This window comes from Panthera tigris, chromosome D3 (assembly GCF_018350195.1).
Source record: "Panthera tigris isolate Pti1 chromosome D3, P.tigris_Pti1_mat1.1, whole genome shotgun sequence".
NCBI lineage: Eukaryota > Metazoa > Chordata > Mammalia > Carnivora > Felidae > Panthera > Panthera tigris.
This window is the reverse complement of record NC_056671.1, coordinates 72000620-72022378: the sequence shown is the minus strand read 5'-3', so window position 1 is coordinate 72022378 and position 21759 is coordinate 72000620. Positions and strand designations below refer to the sequence as shown.

Sequence of the window (21759 nt, the reverse complement as noted above, 5' to 3'; positions counted from 1 at the left end):
AACATTTGAATATTTAAAGTCTTTTCAAAATGACTGTATAGTACAATGTGTCCTACTCTTCCTAAATCATCAATTTAACAGCTACCAAACCTCTTTTTTTCTTAAGAACTAAAGTACTAGTGCATTTGAAAAAAAATCACATGTTATCATTCAGATAATGACCTATCATTCACATGTCCTCAATTCAGGCCAAAATTCTGAGCCTGATTTGCTTATTCATTTGCTAATTTAAAAATGATTCTTGAGTTCATTGTTTAAAATGGGCAGCAAAAGATCTAAGTAATTGTCTGTAGTGATCTAAATGGATTTAGACCACAATGCTCTTATTTAAGCAGCGGCTTCCATTGCCAATCTCACTGAACTTGTTTCAAATGCAAGTCATTTCTGAAACAATTTGCATTTATTGATAATAAAGTGCATGCTTTGATTGCCTCTTTGATTTTTTTTCCTCCTGTAGTTAACAGCTTTAATGATATTTCTATGAAATCTGTTTCTATTTTGTATGGGGAATGCAACATCAAAAAGCCTGCAGGCAATGTAATTATTAACATAATGAAACCCCTTCTTGACTGAACTATCCATAGTTAGGAGATATGACAGTAATTTGGCAAGAAGGAAGCACAAACTATGGGGTAGGTTTCTATTACAAAACCACACAAGTCTGACTAGACTTGGTTAGAGGAAGTGGTTATTACCTGAGCATTTTATTTAGGGTTTTAATAGGTGGTATCTGCTAAGTCACAATATACTCAACTATGTCATTGTGTGTATATAGAGAAATATATATAGATATCTATGCACACATATAACATGTGATATATATGATTTACATATTCCTTATATATATACACATGTATACACATATATGCTAACATATTAAATGATGGATGTTTCTGACAGTGTAGTAGAAAAAACTTTAATGGTTCTCTCTGAAAAAAAAAATAGTACTGAAAGTAATCTTGTAATTCATCCTAGAACTAGAAGCAGTTTGATAACAAAAGTGATTTCAGAAATTGACTTCAAGATAAGGTCTTTTCAGTGGGGTAGCTCAGGCTTTTCCTTGACATAGTCAAGTAGTAATAGCCTTGGTGAAGTATGCCAAGTATTTTGAACTTCACTTTAGAAAACAGGCAATGCGTAGAAATGTAAAGTGTAGTGGAAAATGTAGATTCCTGATGGCACAACTGAGGTCTCAAACCTAAGTTCTCAAACCATTTAAACTGGAGGTTTCTAAGTAATGTCAAAAGCAATTGTTTTTATGATCTAGAAAAGTTGCCTGAAAGATACCAAACATTGAAACTAAAAACCTAAGTTTTTAGCCAAATGTGTTTAAGTTTCCATGTTACTGAAGGCTAGATGTAATATAAATTCAATCATACATTTTTCTCCTCCCTTATAATTTTTTTTTTAGAATAGCTTGGGTTGGGTTACTTTCCATTATGTTACATTTCATTTTAGATAAAAGTACCAGCTGGTTTTAAAGTCTATTCATAGGTTTTATGTGTTTAGGATAGAGTGCTGCCTCTAGTATTATGAAATATTTTATTATGATAGAAATTTTCAAGGAATTTAGTAGGACAGAGAAAACACACACACAGGAAACACCTAGATGTGAACAACAGACCACATATAACCAAGATTAAAACCTCTCTGGGCAGACAATGAATTATATAAGAATTCTAGAAATTATAATCAGAAATGGTTATGGTAATTTGGTCAAGAATATTTCTGGAAGAACAATTAAGAGATGAACTGATGGAAAAAGGACAAGGAAGTTCAGGTGTGAAGAAAGAATCTGATGAGTCAGCAAAAATGAGTTTGATGGGTAATGGCCTTGAAATTAGCTTTTTCAGAATAGAATTTACAAGCTGGTAAAGAGAGAAGAACCATATAGCTTGGGGAAGGCTTCCAACAGTGAGGCCTCTAAGTAAAGATAATGAGAAGAATTCCAAAATAAACTAAATTAAAGATGGCACCACTGATCTCATATTGAGGAAACAACCAGAAGCATAGAATTTTCAATTATTCACTTGTTTTTCTATTTTGCTAGCATTATCCACAAATCAAATAATATTCTACCAGTTTTTTAAAAATATGGTGTGTTTCAAGATACTTGATGAAAGTTAAAAAAAATCATCCATTTTATTTGAAGATCCCCACACTAAAACTTCAGTGTGGGAATAAGTATTCAGAAAAGAAAAAACAAAACAAAACAGGTGAATATTCCAAGAAGTTGTCAGGAACTTTTAAGAAATTCTAGACAGAAATAATGGAAAGGTGAAAACTAGCTCTGAGATAACTAGTGAAAAAGAAAATACCACAAATGGAAATAAAGCACCTAATTCTGAATCCTTGATCAACTCCCCTCCCCTCCCGCCATTCCATAACACTGTATGCTTAGGCCAAATTATTTAAACACTCTGCACATCATTTTCTACACAACATTTCTACACAACAGGGCTATTTCCAGGATTATATGAGGCTATATAGAGAAGCAAGTGTTCCAAATAACATGGTAGATGATATTGCTATCTGGACTCAAGTCCTCTAAACTATTCCATAATTTGGTTCCCTCAACAGACAGTTGGATGAACGAGTATTTGATCTTCTTAATTCTCAAGATTGTTGGGGGCAACTGGGTGGCTCAGTCAGTAGGGCATCCAACTCTTGATTTCTGCTCAGGTCATGGATCCCAGGGTCATGGGATCCAGCCCCGCAGCAGGCTCTGCATTGAGCATGGAGCCTGCTTGGGATTCTCTCCCTTTCTCCCTCTGTCCCTCTCCCTTGCTCACACTCCCACAAACTTTCTCTCTAAAATAAAAAAAAAATTCTCAAGATTGTTGGAAGAACATGAGGAGATGATACATGTGAAAGGGAAATAGGAAACATAACATTCCATAGATGTGTACAGCAGGAGCCCTGAATTAGGATTACCTTTACAAACCAAATGTGGCCAAAAGAGTGGAGGTTTGCCTGCTTTGTCATAATAACACATAGAAGTTAAGCCTTTCATCTTCCTTATAAATACTCCACATAGACTTATTTTTACTGTTCTTATGTAGATCATACGTTTATGTTTAATTCTTACGGAAGATCTGCAAGCAGAAATTCCCAGCAAGGGCATGCACAGACCTCTTGCTTGCTTCACACTTATTTGTGGCTCACATATACTTCAGGATTGTATTTCTGCACACAAAAATGTCAGTTCTCTATAAATAGATATGCATCAGAGAAGCAGGTGTCTTCAGCTTATGTGCAACCCGGAGTGTTTCCCATGGTGATAATGTAACTAAATCCCAGCAACCTTTCTCAGAGTTGCTTTGTATTATGGTCAGTATGGGAAGAATCAATATTTGATGTTTGTAGTTTTAATAGAGCAATAAATGACTTGTATAGATTGCTTTTATAAAAGACCCCTGCTGCCATTTATTAGAGAAGAAGGAAGTGGCAATCTTTTTCAGATCCTCAAGTGAGTAGGTTTTTCCACATTATGACAAAAAGATCCTATCTTAAAAAGATACTATCTCTTTGGGAAAGAAATTTATTGTTTATCTATTTCCAGGCTTTAAAAGATAAGGAACTGCCTTGGGTAAACTGGTTCTTTTGGGAGGGACCATAAGTTAAAGAAGAAATTTCGAACTTTATTCTCCTAACACATAGTTTTCACAGAAATGGGAGATCTGGGCTTCTCTTTGAGGCAGAAAATGCCAAAAAACAGATCCCATCTAATAAGCTTTGGTGAGAGAGACTAATGGTAAAGAATATGGGCTCCAGAATGAGAGACTCTGTATTCAAATCCAGTACCATTGCTCAGGCTATGTGGCCAGCTCATGCTACTTAGTACCTTTGAGTTTAATTTTTCTTATCTTAAAAATGGGGTTAATACTAATACCTACCCCATGGGTTTGTTGTGGAGATTCATAATAAACAATTTATGAACAGCATCTGGCACACAATATTTATGCTCAATAAATATTAAGTTTTTACAGTGTACCAGGCTTTGGGAGAATTGGTGGGGCAAACAATGAAAACTTCCATAGAACTTATAGTCTAAGATGGCAGGACACAAGGAGCCAAGAGATGAGGGATTCAGATGAGGTGGGAGAGGTTGCCAGGGCAAGACCATACTGGGTCTTAAAGGCCTTGGAATGATTTTGATCTTCTATTCTTTTTAAATGTTTATTTATTTTTAAGAGAGAGAGAGACAGAACGTGAATGTGTGTGTGGGGGGGTGCAGAGAGAGAGAGGGAGACACAGAATCCGAAGCAGGCTCCAGGCTCTGAGCTGTCAGCACAGAGTCCCATGCGGGGCTCAAACTCATGAACCGTGAGATCATGACTGGAGCTGAAGTCAGCCACTCAACCAACTAAGCAACCCAGGAGCCCCTGATAAGGAATTGATGAGTTTAAGCATGTTGTATTTTGTTAGTTACATAATGAGTGAATTGAAGGCGGTGAATGTAGGTATTGGGAGACCAGTTGGGAGAATATTCCATAGTAGCTAAGACAGTTGTTAATAGCTGGAATAAGAACAATGGCAGTGGGCAGGGATTCAAGAGCTACGTGGAAGATAAAATCAGCAGCATTTGAGGTATCAGAGGTAGGGCAGTGAGGAGGATGGAAGCACCAAGAATGACTCCTGTATTTCTGACTTGCACTGCTGAGTGTTTCTGGTGTTGTTCACTAAGACAGTCAATACTCCACTAAAACTAGACCCGGCAGGTGTGCGGGTATGGGTGTATTAGCAGGTGAATATCACAGCACTGCTACCCACTGTTGGGTCTGAGGTAATTCACTACATACAGACATGTCCAGTGGCTTATTTATCCCCAGAGGGACAGTCATAACCTAATACTTTTCTTCATCTTTATTTCTCTTTTAATTTCTTGAGGTTCTAGCCATTAATTTCATACCCTACTTCAATGAATGGCCTCAAATCACAGACTTTTATTTTCTTCTTTATTTATTTCTCCTGGATTTTTGTCTTTTCTTTTTCTATATATAGTTAGCCATGTTTCAGGAACATCAACAAGTCTCCAGATTTTGTGATCATCTGTTTGTTTTATCCCCACCTTACTTAGATCCTCTAAACCCATACTTTGATCTTTCTTAAAGCACTCAAAATAATTACCCCAGTTAATGGATCAAGCTGTGCTAAGGCACTTTTTTCTGAGTAATGTATACGCATGTTAAGAAATTTTGTTCCCCTTTTCCCCTGATTCTTGAAAAAAGAGCCCAAGATAAAATATCTTTCCTAACAGTAGCAACAATAAAAATTCCACTAACAATGAACTTGGGTACACATCTGACCTTGACAATACTGAAATTAATATTCACTTTGTGATTCCACTGACATTTATCACTGAGAAGCACCTTTAACGCCCTTACACATACATGCATGCAAGGGGAAGATTGATAATCGCACAGGGCAGAAAACCTAGTTGTCCTCTATCTCTAAGAAGCATCTAAAAGGCTCCCGGTCTGCTGACTGAACCACCCTGAGGATTAAGTTTATTTTATTTTCAGTATTCAAAAGATAAGAAGTTTATTAACCACATGGAAGATTTAGGCTTGCTCAGAGATAGCAGCAGGAAGACAAATAGACTACTGCAGTAAATCATCTCACAGAAGTTGGACGACGACTTTACACAGGGACACTGGTGCGCAACTCTGGATCCAAGGCTTCCTTTCTTTCTCCAAGCCCAAGTCCATTGCTTCTATTTGCATTGGTGCCACAAAGTGTCAGACCAGTAGGAAGAAAATACCTTCAACTCAAACATTCAAAGGCTATTGATTATGATATCTAGTAAATGCAGAGTAAAATAAGGAAGATAATGACTAAATATGAATGCTATTAAGGCAAGACATTAATTACTATTTCTTTGAGAAGGGTTAAGTTTACCTATTATATTTGTAACTCCCAAACTCAATTTAACACCAGATTGGCGATCTTCTTGGCTTATTCCTGGTTGAATGTAAGACAGAAGGGTATACATGTAGATCATCACTGTTTAGTATAAATGTGAGCCATGAATGTTCATAGTAGTTTTAAAAAGCCACATTAAAAAAGTAAAAGTCAAGTAAGTAAAATTAATTTTAATAATATATATTTAACACAATAAACTTAAATTTTATCATTTCAAAATATAATCAATGTAAGATTTGTTACTGTGACATTTTACATTCTTTCCATACTAACTCTTTAACATCGTGTGTTTATTTTACATTTCCACCTTAAATTGGGCAAGCCATAGTTCAAGTGCTAAAAGCCACTTGTGGCTAGTAGCTACCATACTGAACATTGCAGATATAGGCAATGCCACCAGGCTAATTCAAGAACTCATGCATTGAAATGGGGGAAAATTCAATATTACCAAAGACAGTGGTAAAATTACTATAAGAACATTAAATAACAGAGAGGATATAGAACAAATCACATTCAAAGTGATAAAATTAATCAAGCTGTTGGTATAATCTAAGTCAGTAATATGTTAAGTCTATTATTACATTGTTATTTGTGATTAAATAGTATATTAAATGATGAAACATACCACCAGAAGTAGCAGCAAGTTATTTCTAGGAGTATTAAGAATTTTTGTGAAGAGCTTGGATGAACTACAAGCCAACTAGCCCCCCTGAAAAATGGAAGTAATAATAGTTTTTATGTCATTGCAAAGTTGTAGGATAAGACTTTGAACAAAGACCATAGATGAAGGGTTAAGATCAAGTAAGTGATTTATAACATAAAGTAGAAATTATATATCTAGCATGTTCCTCAGCAGTAGAGTTAGCATAACTCATTCAGACTGGCTTAAGCACAATAATGTTGGACGTTTTTATTTTTATTTTTTTAACGTTTTTATTTATTTTTGAGACAGGGAGAGATAGAGCATGAACAGGGGAGGGTCAGAGAGAGGGAGACACAGAATCTGAAACAGGCTCCAGGCTCTGAGCTGTCAGCACAGAGACTGACGCGGGGCTTGAACTCACGGACTGCGAGATCATGACCTGAGCCAAAGTTGGCTGCTTAACCGACTGAGCCACCCAGGTGCCCCAAGGACGTTTTTAAAACATTATCCTGTCATGGCTGTTTTTTCTGAAGTAAAAAGAATCTTAACTCATTAAAGAACTGCTAAAATGCAGTTAACTTTCAATTAACTATTTTTTCTATTTATTTAAAATTATTATGGCTAATCTTAGTTTGTACACACACACACACACACACACACACACACGTACGCACATTGTGGCAGGAATGTTATATTAGATTCAAATCCAGGCTCTGACAATGTTAATTTTGACACATTTAATTTTATAATTTCTACGTTGGGAGTTGGGTTGGGCCAGAACTCTTGCTCACAGGATATTTCACAGGTATAGGGGGTTGCTAGGGGCTGAACTTATAAGGTTTCAAGGTGATGACACACCATTTACTACTTTAGGTTGTAGCTGTTAAAATCAGAGTCAACTTGCTCCCATCAACATTCAGGAAGAAATGCTCATAGGATTTTTATCAAGTGAAGATCAAACCGTGGAAATCTAAGTGTGTAGTTGGTGTCAGTAACAGTCCTCACTGACAGCTTCTGCAAACTTCGTTATCCAGATTATTCCTTTCACTTGTTAGTCCCCTTAGGGCCACCTGAGCAGTTTGTAGTCTTTAATATACAGAAAGCACTATGTCCTACAGCCTACAAGGCAGGGTTAGAATTGTGGAGAGAGGAAGAAGGTAGGGGCATATCAAGTATGCTTTTAAGAAAACGAAGGATGTTTCTCAACACTTCTCTGCTCGAGGGACAATGGTTGAGATTATTTTTTAAATGAAAAAGATAGTTTGACTAATAAAAGTATATATACACACCTCATAGTTTGCTTAGTCCTTGCGCAGATTACTTGGAATCTTACTAACAAATCTTTGTGATTTGTAGGGCAGGGCATGTGTTCTGGACTGGATGGCATCCCCCAAAATTCATGCATACCCAGAAAGGCCTTCGTAGATATGATCAGTTAAGTTAAATGAAGTCATACTGCATTGGGGCATGCTCTAAATCCAATATGATGGGTGTTCTTATACAAAGAGGCAAAGAGACACAGAGACGTGGACACGGGAGAAGGACTGCCAGAAACCACCAGAAACCAGGAAGCAGCAAAGAAGGATTTTTCTCTAGAGCTTACAGAGGGAGCGTGGCTCTGCTAACACCTTTGTTTCAGACTCCTCGTCTCCTGAACTGTCAGAGAATACATTTCTGTTGTTTTAAACTGCTTAATGTGTTGCACTTCATAGAGCAGCCCTTGGATGTTAATACAAGCAGTATGATCCCTATTTTATGAGAGGAAATTGAGAATTAGAAAAGGTAACTGACTTCCTCAAAAATATATAGCAGAATATAGAGAACACCACAATCTTGAACCCCTGTCTTTTGCTTTTGGTTCAGTGTTGTATCTGTTTTCAGAAACAAAAACAAACAAAAGTAAACACAATTTTTGCAAGCATAGCAGTTTAGACATAGGTCTGCTGATGCCACCAGTACGCTGACCCACCCTAAGTCACTTAACTCTCTGATCCCAAAGTTTACTCTTTGCAAAATTCCAAAATTGGGATCCACCATGTCAAAGCTATTCTATGGATTCAACATTATGTTTCAGATCATTGGGTAAATACGTTAGACTCTGAGGTAATGAGGGATAGAAGACCCTTCAAGATAGAGAAAAGGGTAAAGAAATGTTGGAAGACAAAAGGCAAATTCCTCCTTAATTCTGTGGCCTCCACTTGGGCCTAAACCAGGCTTCCACTGGTAAAATTCCTATGTAGTCTCAGAGCGAACAGGTGATTCAACCTCTGGATGTTTTGTGAACAGACATCCCACTAGAATTCAATCTCCTGTTTAATGAACACAGGCAAAGTACATGTCAGAAAACAAGCTGGTTCCGGGCTAACATTTATTTTGGCAGTAAGTTGCCCCTTTTGGATAGGTTCCTTAGAAAATCTCGGCAGCTGGGAGACTGGGCTGCAGATCAGAGGCTCCTTTTAGGCACTTCTTGCTGGTAGCAGCCACATCAAATTACATTTCACTGTTCTATAGGGAGGTTTTCCGGGAAGGAAGCTTCTCTATGATGGACAAATTTATGAGTGTCGGCTGTGCACAGCAGTGTGCATATCTCTGTAGTGCATTCATTAGGGACATTTGGGCACAGAAGTTTTACAGTTTACAACATGGAGAATTCTTCCACGTTTTTCCAATTGTTCAGCTTTTCCACTATTAGAAGCTAAACACCACATTTCATTTGGCCATCGACCCAGCAGAATGTGACATTTTCTTTTATTTTTATATTCAAAATATTAGACACATTCCTCAAGCACAGTCTGCTTAGAAAATAAAATGGATTTGGGGCACCTGGGTGGCTCAGTTGGTTAAGCGTTGGCCTCTTGATTTCCACTTAGGTCATGACCTCACAGTTTGTGTGATTGAGCCCCACATCAGGCTCTGCGCTGAGCCTGCTTGGGATTCTCTCTCTCCCTCTCTCTCTGCCTCTGCCTGGCTTATGTTCACTCTCCCTTTCTCTCTCTCTCTCTTTGTCTCTCAAAATAAATAAATATAGAAAAAAAAAGAAAAGAAAATGAATTTAACAGTTAAAATTAATGTGTCAAAAAATTAATTCTTGATTTTTCCACACACCCTCCAAGCTAGCTCCCACCCTAGTCTTCTGATTACAACAACAGGCCCCATGATTCACCTAGCTTCTGAGGCCAAAAACCTAATGGTAAATTGGACTCCTGTCTTTTCTCCATCCCATACCGTGAAGCCAGTCTTGTCCCTACCTTCTAAAGGTATCTTGAATCCTAACACCAAAACTTGAGCTACCAACATCTCTTGACTAAACCACTGCATTAGCCTCCTTTCTATTCTCCTCACTCTCACTTTAAATATGAAAATTAGGGTATGTTACTCCCTCTTATATATATGTCTCTTCACTGAGTATGAAATCTACCTTCCTTACTGTGGCTTCCAAGGCTTTTCATGGCCTGGCCCAGTCACCTGTCGACCTCTGTCTCCACTTCTCCCTCTCCCTCTCTCCTCTCCACTCTCCTGTAGCATGGTGGTCTTCTTGTGCCTCCTTTCCAGGGCCTTGGCTCTTACTACTCTCTTCGGCTCAAATGTCTCCACCCAAGATCTTTGACGGCACCCTCCCCCCAGATTCATTCAGATATCCCCTTAAATGCCCCTTCTCCAGAAAGGCTTTCCTGACTTTCCTTTCTAGAATCACCTCTATTCTCCTCATTCTATACCCCCTTAAGCTGTTTTATTCTTCTGCATGCTTTATTTTTATTGGTTTATTGTACATCCCTATCACTAAAATAAACACCCCATGAGGATAAGTACTTTGTCTTTTTACTGCTGAATTCCCAGTGCTGGAAAATACAGGGTAGCTCTTTGGAGGTACAAGATGAATACTTGTTGAATGAATAAATGAATGGCCTGATAGGGTTCAAACAAATATGGGGAGTGAAAAATGAGCTTATGCAGACTAAGAGACTGATCCATGTGGTGACTTAGTGAGAGTCGGCTTTCTGCTCTCTGCTCTTAAAAATCTTAAGATCTTTTTATTTTTTTTAATGTTTATTTATTTTTGAGACAGAGACAGAGCATGATCAGGGGAGGGGCAGAGAGAGAGAGGGAGACACAGAATCTGAAACAGGCTCCAGGCTCTGAGCTGTCAGCACAGAGCCCGACGTGGGGCTCAAATGAACTGTGAGATCATGACCTGAGCCGAAGTTGGATGCTTAACCGATGGAGCCACCCAGGCGCCCCACATAAGATCTTAAAATAGAAATAGAAGAGACTTATGAAATAACTCAAAGAAAAAGGAGATCATTTCAAACACATGTGAAAAGTACAGAGATAGAGATTAACCAATTATGTGCAGTGTTAAGGAACATGATTACATGAGGAATAATGAGAATCCAGAATGGAGGAATGCATGATTAGAGGAGCGCCCATTATTGAGGGTTTGGCAAAGTACCAGGTAGCAGGCTAAGTCTTTTACACTAATCATCTCATTTAATTCTCTGAATAATCATGTGAGGATGTATTGTTGTGAGCCATTTTATAGACGCTCTTTTAAATTTACAACATTCCTGAAAGATGTTTTTCTTTTATACACAAGGAAACTGTGCCTTAGCATAACTAGCTTACCCCAGTTAGCTAGTAAATGAAAAAGCCAGAATTCAAAACTAGTCTGACTTCTGAATCACTGTTCTTAACCATCTTCCACTTTTCTTCCACTTGGAACTTGGAACACCAATTATAGCTTTAATTAGGTGGTAATTAGTAACTTACGTGTGCAACCATGGGCTCAGAGTTCTACTGTTTGACTTTCAGTTGATAAAAACCTCACAATCATTTTCTCCTGAGCATTGACGGCAACATCCTGACTCTGGTTTTAACAGCTGCGATCCAAGGCAGTAACTGCATATCATCACCTTAAAATCTTTCGATTTCAACCCATGGCAACCCCTTGTACCTGTCAAATATCCCATAATTAGAAATGATGGCCCAACTCAATTTCTATACTGGGGATGATTTGAGGCTTCCCAAGGTGGAAAGTTTGGGCTGAGAAAGAAAAGAGTTTTTCATAGAATAGACCTGTTATGGGTTTCTTTTGCCTAGATATCTTCCTACAGAGTAGAAATAATATCTGTATTAAAACAATATAATTCAGGAACATTGGAGTTAGAGCACAATAGTCCCATTATTGCCCTTTTGTGTAGCATGTAAGATTTATCATATATTATAGCAGGCAGAATACCAGCCGTGGTTAAAAGAACCCATAAAAAAATGAAGTGATTTAATTTTGGTTAGGTATCATATTAGGTTAAGTCAACTGTAAGTTTCTTGACATGATCCTTTCTAAATTACACTAATATTTCACACCAGAACACTATATCTATAACATTATGTGTATTAAACAGCATCTATGTGATTGTGCTAATGATATTATGTTATATAATTTTATGTTAAGTGTTATAATACCATAACCTGATATATATGCATTAAATTATATAGTACTTATACACTAATGCCTTGTCACTGTAACTTTAGGTTAAAAAAAAGAGGAACAGTATGATTTAGAACAATGTATCTTACAGATATATTTTCATCAAAAATTTCATCCCTAACTTTTTTGGTAATATTCTGTTCATCTTTTTTTACTTTCTATCCTCAGCACCTATAGAGGCCTTGACACTTGGTAGGTAGGTGCTCAATAAATGTTTATAGACTGCATAGATTAACAAAGCTTCTCAAGAGAGGGTATAAATACAGATGTATAAATATGAGGTATATTTACACGTATAAACACCATACTCTCTTTCTGTATTTTTCACTAGTCATGTTCACCAGCTCTCCACAGAATCAAATATAATTGAAGGAGTTCCATAAAACAACTCAGCTCAGCTGTTTTATCTTTAGAGTAGATTTTTATTTGGCTGTGCCAGCATAATGACAATATCCCTAAAGATGCTCAAGCTCCATTTTGCTCTACTTCAGTTTAGCCAGCAACCTACTTTCATTTTTAATAGGGTATATAGCCAAACTATGCAATTAAACCTAAAATCAATCTATTCTGGGGGGAAACATCTTTATCCCAGACTGGATACCCATACTTCCTCAAAACGTCTTACTATTATTATATTTCCATGTCCTCTTTCTTCAAAGTCTCTAATACATCTATACATATGTGTGTGTATACACATATATATATACATACCAGCATACATACATAATAATTTCTGTTTAATTTTTCACCAAGCAGATAACTTCTCTAAATGTTTGATTCCACCAATGGAAGAAGCTTAAATTATGCTTTATGCTCAGAGTAAAAGAGAATAACAGTGAGCCAAGAGAAGCCTTTGGGGAAATGGAACTTAGACTGTCCCACTGCTGAGTCAAGCAACACATCATCTTTGTCCTTCATCTTTAAAGGTACTTACATTTTTTACCCTGAGAAAATATTTAGAGACCTTTAAGTAACTAACTGAAGAAGATGTTGAAATCTAGATTCTCTGGTCTTTGAAAAATAAATTTTATATTAATTCAATGTATAATTCACTTTTCAACATTCAAAGAGCACTAATCTGTTAAATGTTTTTAAAGTTCTGCTTAAAATGGTTGCCACTAGACTACTAGTTCTTGAGAGTCAGAACAATGTCTGACTCGCTTTTGTATTTTCATGCACTAAATTAGTGTCTAGATTGATAGTGTCCAATAGAATTGTTTGCAATAATGGAAATGTTCTCTATGCCATCCCACATAGTAGCCAATAGTCATATATAAGCCACTGAAATGTGACTAATTAGGCTGAGGAACTGAATTTTTAGTTCTCAATTTTATGTAAGTTTTAAGTGCTATTTAACAACTGAAATATGGCTACTGTGTCTGAATTTAAATTTTATTTTACTCCAATGCACTTAAATAAACACATGCGACTAATAGTTACTGTACTGGAGAGTGAAGTTCTCGAACTTAACATGAAAAACAATTTTTGATTGAATGAATAAATGAATGAATGAACTACAGAGTGATTCACACTTGCTCTGAACTCTTCTAGTATGATTAAACAACCCATCCTTCCAAGCCTACCTCGAATTGTCATTATAAAAGACATAATACCTCACCTAACTGACCATTATATACAAATGGATTCCTTAAGGCTTCTCTCACTAAGGATGCCAAACCATAAGTCTTTAATGTCTCCCACCTTGTATTTGTAAAACCTAAAAGCATGTTTTGCAATGAGAGACTTTTAAATTGCATCAGCATTTGTATACTACCAAAAAAAGATGGAATGTCGATGCTTATCATTATTTCTTTCCATGATTAACCTACAGTCATGCACATGACCATGCATTGTTCATTGGTTCATGGTCAACTTTGCCACCACAGTCATCCCAAATATTCACTCAAATCACCATGCAGTACAGTTAATAATTGAAAAGCAGCTCGAGTTATAAAATAAATGAGCTAGACAGAACTATGATTTACTTGATTTTCTTAATTTACAGAATCATGATGAAGTAAAAATATAATTGGAATTTAATACCTTGGCCATATAATAAGTATGGCTCAGATTTTACCAGCAAATTTTAAGTAACCAGTTATTCATAAGACGGCAATGTTGTGACACATTTAATGGGATGATGGTATGTTTTCTGATAATAGACCTCAAAGTTCAGTTAGGGATACAAAGATATACATTAGGCAAGATGAGATGACAACCTAGTCTATAATGGCCTGATAAATTATAGGCAGATGATAATTAGGGGAAAAGTAATAAAATATATAAATGGCTGATTTGTATAGTAATCAAGCTAGTTCCAAACTATCAAAAAGGTATTATATGAACTTTATTACCTACTGAGTGTCCCACTTTGTTTGTTAAGTGCAGGGCAGTTGGGATTATGTTTCCATTTGATCCTGTCAGGGGCAGGGAGTTTCTCTCTATTGACTGTCTACTTGATGCCAGGGAAGACTCAGGAGCTTCTCATATGTTATCACATTTCTTCTAGAAAGAAGAGGAATAAACCATATCTTCAATTTATAGTTAGGGAAACTGAGGTCTCAAGGATTAAGAAACTTGCCCTAGGATTCAGGTACTAATATTGAACAAATGATGTTCAGAAATTTCTCATTTCCCTCATAACAACTGTACAAGTAGAGCCCTATTCAAATGAATGAATGAATGAGTCAATAAATGAATGAATATCCAGGGAAGGAGGGAAAAAAGAAAATATGCCTATGCTTCTGGATAATATATTCTAAAGTGACTCAACCTGGGGGGGGTGGATTTCACTCATCTTTTCAGTGTAAATATAATGGACTAAGAATATTACTCACAACTCAAATATAAAAGGGTTTTGTGGATAATTGGGTTGTGGTCTAGCAAATAGGCTTCCCATTCTAACTGAAGCCCTAGGCCAGTATGTGGTCCATTTTAACATTCTTCACGATTAAACTGCCTTAACAGCATCTTAAAGGACCCCAAATAACAATTCAAAAACTCTCCACATGTGGTATGAAAAGATTAGACAAGTCTTAAGCAGGCAGGGACTTAAATCCAGCTGATAATACAGTGGAGAAATTACACACCATAAAGGCAGGGGGAAGAAGCAAGGGTTTAGCAAAAGGAAGATATAATCGGGGGACATAAACCTTCCTTTAAATCAAGCTTTTCTATTCTGGGTGATTATTTCATAAACTGGATCTGGGGCTGTTGATCTCTTTAAATGATTACTACAAAATGTATGCAGTTTTAGAAACAGTTGCTGGCTGATTTATATTTCAGACATATTTTCCATTAGTGTTTATTCCTTGAGAATATGGTTTTCATAATAGAGTTAATATTTTCAAATATTATGGAAAACTTGAAATTCAATTTGTATAAAAGCTATGTAATTTTAGTGTACAATTACTACATCATATTTGGAAAAACAGTGATAAAAGGAGCAACCAAATGCATACCCAGATGAAGCCCATTTTCAAAAGATGAGATCATTTTGTCAGGGAAAGTAATAATGATAGAATTGCCCACCTCCCTTGCCTCTAAATTCTGAATTTTAGCCAAATAATAAAATCAGTCTTTGAACTTCCTCTAAAAAAAATAACAGTAGGCTCATAAGCTGAGGAGTGGGGGTGTGGGGCTAGAAGGGGAGGAAAGGAGAGAGAGAGACAAAGGAGAAATAAGAGAGGAGAGGAGAGGAAATGAAGCACAGGATCTCTAGAATGTTCCATCTTCCTCAGCAATTGGTACACTATCAAGCAGGGTTGAAGAAGATGAAGTGTTCCTCATCCTAGACACATTTTTAAATTGCCAAAATGGCATTTTGTGTTAACAACAGAAGATAAAATACACATATAGTACCTATTAGTCATGATAACATAATTTATTTATTCTAATGTCTGTAATAAAGACAGCAAGTGAGCTACACAGTATTCTTAATGTAAATGAATTGAAGGAGTTGGCTAACTGTTTTGTACATCTAAAGGATATTCTGAATGTACTGTTTATCTAGCTTGATTTATTCTTATCTATGTATCTACTAAGTAAGAGGGGAATTATCTAAGGCAATTCTCAACAAAACAGAATCAGGTCACTCCCCACCCCCATTCAAGTAAACAATGGCCTGTAAAGGAAAGATTCTTACTCCATGCAGCAGTAAGAACAGAAGTGATTTAATAATGATGCTGTTATTAAAGGCCAACACATGGTTAGAATTCTAAGGTCATTATTATGCCCTTGGTGAAAAAATTCTAAGCTCCTTCATGTTACCAAAGCAGAAAGATTCTACATTTCATATTCTGGGGAAAAGATCACTTATATCAGACAACAGTTCTAACAAGCAACATACTTTATTCAGTCAGGCATTTAGTTTTATCATCATTTATGCTAATTTCTAAGCAAAGTAAATGCTTACTGAAACCAGCACACACATAAGGTCCTCTGCACAAATTCTCAGACTACTTACTGAATGAGGAGGAATGGAAGACATACAAAAGGGCTAAGGCAGCTGTCTTTGAAATACAACACTTGCTTGAGGAAGCAGGCATGATGTAATTTAAAAATACAAAAATAACTAGACACTATGCCTCAACCATCCCAGGTAATGGGCCCACATGCAAACCCATGATTGAAATGGTAATATTTCACTTAACAACTTCCTACAAGTTCCCTTACTTTGTTTTGTTATTGTTACACATTTGGAATATTTGCCTCCTTAAGAATCTTCTGAAATCCATAAGTGCTATTATTTCATTACACACATATGCTTTTCTAACATGCTTCAGATGGCAGGAAACAGTATTAGGAACATAGCAGATGTTCATTAAACGTATTTATAAATTGAATTATGTTACTGTTTTTGTTTTATAAGCTAAGGCCATATGTGTGATACAAATAATCACTGTCTGATTTTCTTTTTATTAATGATATTAAATACGGTAGAAAATATTATATCATTAGTAGTATTTTCATGAAATGAGTCAGGGTCAAATGAAAAATACTTTCTTGTCCCTTGGCTTTGAAAAGTTGGCATAAGAGAAAGTAAGTTAAAAATAAAACTCTATAAATTGATATTTTTAGTTGGATACTTAGAAACAATGGAATTGATAGAAGAAAAAATAATGTTGCTCAGTCTTAAAAAACAAGGCTGTCTCCCTATGGTTTTTATCAGAAACATAATATAATCATGGCCAGTCAGCCTTGAAATGTACACTAAAAAAATTCTTAGGATACCATTAAGATTAGGAAGTAAATAATTCAGATAATTCATAGAAATTGGATCTTTTGAAAATAAATAAGCTTTTAACATTTATGTTCCACCATTACAAAATTAAATGAGGTTTTCCTTTAGAGAGTTTCTGATGAGTTTTTAAATTGTTGGTCTGCATACAACATGGCATGCACCATTTAAAAAAATTATATATATATGTGTGTGTGTGTGCATATATATATATATATATATATATATATATATATATATATAACCTAATTTGTTTTTATTCAACTTTGTTGATTATAAATATCATATATTCATAAAAGTTATTGATTCTCTTTATATATGATCTATAAAGAATAAGTTAATAAAGAAACTGATGACTAAAACATAGACATTGTGAAATGGAAGTTGGCATTATTTAGTGATTTAAATACAAACACTAAAAACATTCTCAAGAACAGATACTTAGAGATATAACTGGCTTCATTTATGGGCATAACAACCAGTGATGTCACCTAACGTACTGCATGGAATGTGGCTTAGTGCCCTGCTGTAGCTTCTGGATCCTGTGTTGGAGCCTATATTTCCTAAACATTATCTGATACCTGTACATACTATGCCTTTAAAGATGCTGTTTGGCATTTTATTTCTATGAGGCAAATATTTCTAAGATTTGTACAGTTCAGCCCTCTCTCCAATCACTAACACATTTTTTATTCCAATTTCTTAACATTTAGTCTTTGTGACCTTGTCTGAGTAGAAAAAAGAAGAATGTAGATTTTGCCAAGTATAGAACATGAAACCATCACTACACTACATATCAGAGGGTTACTGCTCCCTCTTCATCAACATGCTAATTTAAAATACCCAAAAATTGACATGCAAAGATTATTTCCTCATATTTATCAATTAAAAGATTTCTAATTTCTACTTCACCATCTTCCAAAAGCATGTGAGATGATTCTAAAATGAAACATAGGTTTTTTTAAAAATAAAATGAACAGGAACCCAAACGGAATAGTATCATGAATGAAAAGAAAAAGGAGTAGATACAATTAGGTGTCTAAATAATGTAGTTTGTTACAAGTAGTCATTCATTTCATTTAGACTTTCGATTATAATTTTTAAAAATTTTAACAAGATAAAGCTGGCAAACTGCTCATCAGTAATCAATCTTTCCAAATAACATTAGAAGTTTAATAGAAAAAAAACGACAAAATTTTATAAGATTGACATCTTTCAACTGTATAGCTTTGGAGCTATTCCATTTTAAAAGTAGAAATCTGTGAATTATAACATGGTCAAAGAACATTCAACTGTTTTACTTTGTGATGATGTGGTTTAATATAGTGATTTTAGTTAGAGGATCATGAGATTGCCCAATAGTGATTATCTCTTTTTATTTCTTGAGCTGTGGCTTGCTTTTGGAATCTCCTTAAGGGCATTCAGTGCATGTTTAAGTTATTTGATAAGTCCCTGTATTTGGAAGTCCTATATGGTTGTTCTTTCACCTTTGATGTTACATTCTTGATAGACAAACTTGGAAAACCCCATAAAAAATCAGTGGAGGAGACCGATACCCAATGTGGATGATAAAGGCCTGGCTGGCAGAGTCAGTCAGTTACTTACTTAAGAAGTGAACATGTAGATTGCGTGGATGGATTAGGCCTTTACAGTTGTCAATTTGCCATTATGGCCTAAATGGGGAGGCCATTTTGTTAAAAAGTTATCTTACCTTTAAAAATCCTTGAGTTTAATGGGTTGCTTCAGAAATATTCCTTCCATCTTGTTACCTTAAGAAATTTCTATGACAGGCTTCAAGGCTATTGCCAGCAAGAAGAAATAGTTTCTAAATGTGCCCTTCTATTTTCATACTCACACTCTGGCTGAGTGGCCACTTTGATGGGTTGAGAACTCTCTCCTGGTCCCCACTCATTGTAGGCCACAACTCGGAAGGTATACATGGCTTCTGGCTTCAGGTTTCCCACAGTAAGCTGAAGGGACCCAGGCTGGGATGTATTCAATGCTCGTTCCCTGGGAAATAAAAGTTTCAGGGAAAGATTATTTTAACATGAGTACTTTTAGCCAAACATTTACTTAATGTGCCAAAGCAGTGAGATGGACCGAAGTCTGCTTTCTCATTTAGTGTTGACTCTGCTGTAAATCAAGGCCTCTGGCTTACTATGGGAAATAGATTGGAAGGGCCTACAAATAAATATTACAGGGTTCTGGGGGAGTTCAAGTTTATGCCATTCCCATGAAACTTGCAAACTAAAGTCTTTTCCCTTGACATTTTACAATTTAGAATTCACAACTCATGACAAAGAGCTATTAAAATAAGAAGAAACATCTGGAATGTAGACAGGAAGATGCATTTTGTAAACATCCGGCTAATGACAGAAATCAAGGTTTCAATTATTCCACAAATCGGTCTTTGTCAGTATTGCCAACAAATGCATTTATGCATTTTCTCTCATTGTATGAAAGGAAAAGGCAGATGCTAAGTGTTGATGTGCATGGAGCTTGAGTTCCTGTGGTTACGTTAAGTGCAATTAGTGAAGGAGGGTAGATTCCTTTCTACGTGAGGAGAAATTGCAACGTGTCTACTTGCCTTGTTCATCAAGCCACAGCTATGTGTGTCGAATTCATTTCCCAATCAAAAACTGCCTCAGTGATTTCAGACAAGTGAATTAATCTGATCATGGTGCAAGGTGTAGTACATATTAAGAGAGGACAAGCCCTACGAATATAGATGCTAACGTATAAGAAACAATAACTACTAAAGTATTCTTTAAGAACACACATTATTGTAGACATTTGTATCCTCGTTGGTCTCTTATAATTTACTGACAGGTGAAGAAGAAACTCCTTCTAAACTAGACAACAGTTTCCTCCTCCTCCTCCTCCTTTTTTTTTTTTTTTTTTAAAGAGAGAGTGAGAGAGAGAATGTGCATAAGTAGGGGAGAAGGGCAGAGGGAGAGAATCCTAAGCAGGCTCCATGCTCAGTGCAGAGCCCAATGCGGGGCTCAATTCCACAGCCCTGGGATCATGACCTGAGCCAAAACCAAGAGTCTGATGCTCAACCTACTGAGCATCCCACCCAGGTGTCCCTACTCAACTGATACTTAAGTCTTCTATTTCTAGATACTGTCTCTTGCATTTCAATGGAATTATATGTGCATTTTAATTTTGCCACGTGGTTTTATTATGTTTGGGGAAATATTTAAAATGTCTGTCAGGGCAAATTAGGTCTCCAAAGAGAAAAAAAAAACCCACAAAGTTCTAAGGGAATTAATGGTGATTCTTGAGCATGTATACAATCTTAATTTGACTGATATAGCAGAGACTGGCTGGTTCATCCTCAAACTCATTTCTTCTTCATGTGCTTGCCTGTATTTCCCAGCCCCTGTGGGAGCGAGACAAGGTCATGTGACCGAGCACACCCAGTGAGTTTGAGGTTACACAACATGTGCTGATTCTAGGTCTGGCCTAGAAAATCTGCACACGTGGTCACCTCTGTGTTCTCTTCCTTCACCTGTGGGCCTGGGGTAGTCAAGCATGGGAACCTTGGGAGCCATATATGGATGATGGAGCAGTCCAGATTTGCAAGAATTCTGGAGAAGAGCTGGGAGAACTGCTTGCCAATCAGGAACATCCTTTTTCTACTTTATAGAGTCAAACAGTTTTGAACCATTATAAATATTAGGGCTTGTTCATTATAGCAGGTAGTGTTATTTTATCCATTACTGCTAATAATTAAAGTATGTACCCAGAGTAGTTACCAGGGTCTAGGGGGAGAGAGGAAGAGGAAGTTATTTAATGGGTAGAGAGTTTCAGTTGAGGAAGATGAAAAAGTTCTGGAGATAGAGGGTGGGGATAGTGCTGATACAGGTAAATGAACTTAATGCCACAGAACTCCATACTTAAAGATGGTTAAACCTATAAATATTATATGATGTATATTTACCACAATAAAAAACAAACACCCTGTATGAATCTACATATAGCCTAAGGTTTAGGTATTCCTTTAGGAGTGCTGTGTTAAGTTGCTGCAAGGCTGAAGTGTGACTTATAGGAGGGGAGGGAGCTGGGTGGGATTCAATAGTAATGGAAAGTAGGTAAGGCTAAGACATCAGATAATGCTCCCACATACCATGTATCACACTACTCTCTTCTACCCACCTAAGATTATGGAGGCCAACAAGTTGCTTTATAAAAGAAGACCCTTACAATCAGAACATATGCCTTGTGGATATATGGGTTTTTGCATCTTATTTAGTTTTCTTTAGCAGAACTTTTAGATACATTGCCTCATGCAGCTCTTTTATATAGATAGTATGATTTTATCATTATACAGATGCAAAAGTGTAATTTGGAAAAGTAATGTTTTTTTTTTTTTTTTTTTTTTTTTAATTTCCAAAGGGCTTACAGTTAGTAGATAACAGAGTTAAAAATGAAAGCTGGGGATTCATCCTTTAAACCCAGTATTGA

The 21759-nt window shown here is 36.3% G+C and overlaps 1 protein-coding gene across 1 annotated transcript in view; it reads right to left on the bottom strand.

Moving 5' to 3' along the window:
- The window catches only part of DCC (DCC netrin 1 receptor), a 631926-nt gene that overhangs the window by 298243 nt on the left and 311924 nt on the right, over positions 1-21759 (bottom strand). The window contains exon 10 of the mRNA XM_042961575.1: positions 19148-19302. Within this exon, the coding sequence (XP_042817509.1) occupies positions 19148-19302 (155 nt within the window). The remainder of the gene's footprint in view (positions 1-19147; positions 19303-21759) is intronic.